The following is a 1,860-nucleotide window of genomic DNA, read 5'->3' as shown; positions in this document are numbered from 1 at the left end:
AAACAGAGTTAGTCCTAATCACAAAACCCGCTGGTAATTAACCAGAAAAAACCACCACTAGGCAAAGGTAGCTAGTACCTGAAAAAATTAAATTAAAATCAAAGAAAAACTAAAACAACTATTAAAAAAACAAGACCAAAATCTGAGTGGGACCCCACTCAAGAGCGTGCCTATATATACCACACTCACCTCTGCTCAGCTTATTTCCTTTTCTCTTTCCTCACACCAAAAAAACCTCCACTCACACTTTTCCCATTTTCCACTTCACTCCCACACAATGGTCGACGTCGATCGGAGAATGACCGGCCTCAACCCGGCCCACGTCGCCGGCCTACGCCGCCTCTCCGCCCGTGCCGCCGCCGCCCCATCTACCCCCTCCACCACCAAATCCTCCCTCCCCGTACGCAACGGCCTCCTCTCATATTCCTCTCTGGCGGAAAATCTAATCACTCATCTTAAAAACTCGGGTATCCAAGTCCAGCCGGGTCTATCCGAACCCGAATTCGCCCGCGCCGAGGCCGAGTTCGGCTTCGCATTCCCTCCCGACCTCAAAGCCGTCCTCTCCGCCGGCCTCCCCGTCGGCCCCGGCTTCCCCGATTGGCGCGCATCCGGCGCTCGCCTCCACCTCAAGGCCTCCCTCGACCTCCCGATCGCCGCGATTTCGTTCCAAATTGCCCGGAATACCCTCTGGTCCAAGTCCTGGGGTCCGAGACCGTCCGACCCGGAAAAGGCTCTCCGGGTCGCCCGAACCGCCTTGAAAAGAGCGCCGCTTTTGATCCCCATCTTCAACCATTGCTACATTCCTTGCAATCCTTGCCTCGCCGGCAACCCAGTCTTCTTCGTCGACGAGAATCGGATCTTCTGCTGCGGGTCGGATCTCTCCGACTTCTTCGAGCGCGAGTCGGTTTTCCGTAAATCCGACTCCGACCCGTGCATCCTCAAAAAGCAACGCTCCGTCAGCGAAAAATCCGCCGGGTCGTCCGCGAACTTCTCGCGCCGGAGCCTCGACACGGGTCTCGGGTCCGGAGCTGCCAGAACCCCGAGATGGGTCGAGTTCTGGAGCGACGCCGCCGTGGACCGTCGCCGGAGAAACTCAAACTCATCATCCTCCGCATGCTCTTCGCCGGACAGACTATTCGACTTGCCCAGGTCGGAGTCGCCGAAATGGGTCGACGAGTACATTGATCAGATAGGATCCGCTTTGAAACTGGGCGGGTGGTCCGACTCCGATATATCCGATATCGTCTCGGTTTCCGCGTCCGGGTTTTTCGAAGGCGAGATGGTCATGTTAGACAACCAAGCCGTGTTGGACGCTCTTCTGCTCAAGGCGGACCGGTTCTCGGACTCGCTCCGAATGGCCGGGTGGAGCTCCGAGGAAGTTTCGGACGCATTGGGATTCAATTTTCGCGCGGAGAAGGAGAAGAAACCGGCGAAGAAGCTGTCCCCGGAGCTCGTGGAAAGAATCGGGAAACTGGCCGAGTCGGTTTCCCGGTAAAACTAATTTTTATTTTTAATTTATTTTTGAAATATCCGGACCTCGGGTTTCGGGTTTTCGGGTGGAGAAAAGAAATATAAATACGTGGGTAGACGCGTCTGTGTACTGTGAAAAACAAAGCGTATAAGTAAAAACAAGTTCAAATTTACAAGGAATATATATATAAATAAATGAATTTAATTTTTTTAATTATATATTTTTGGCTTTGTAATTATGTTGTTGGCTTAATTATGTGGATCCAGCGTGGTTTTAGTTGTACATAAAACATTGATTAAGTCCATTAATTAAGGTTGGGAGGCCCTGGTTTCCAAATGGGAATTGCACGTGTGGTTTGTTAGTGCTCTCTGCAGCTAAACGACGACGTT

General features: G+C 52.0%; 1 protein-coding gene across 1 annotated transcript; it reads left to right on the top strand.

Moving 5' to 3' along the window:
• Window positions 1–277: 277 nt before the first annotated feature.
• On the top strand, window positions 278–1,495 carry LOC101294009. Its single transcript, XM_004287986.1, has one exon. It carries the CDS (start codon window positions 278–280, stop codon window positions 1,493–1,495), a length of 1,218 nt encoding a protein of 405 aa, XP_004288034.1.
• Window positions 1,496–1,860: the final 365 nt, after the last annotated feature.

This window comes from Fragaria vesca, linkage group LG1 (assembly GCF_000184155.1).
Source record: "Fragaria vesca subsp. vesca linkage group LG1, FraVesHawaii_1.0, whole genome shotgun sequence".
Lineage (NCBI taxonomy): Eukaryota > Viridiplantae > Streptophyta > Magnoliopsida > Rosales > Rosaceae > Fragaria > Fragaria vesca.
Note: the sequence above shows the minus strand (reverse complement) of the source record. Positions and strands in the feature narration are given on the sequence as shown.

Coding starts and splice junctions, on each gene's coding strand:
- LOC101294009 (XM_004287986.1), top strand. CDS start 278: ATGGTCGACGTCGATCGGAGAATGACCGGCCTCAACCCGGCCCACGTC.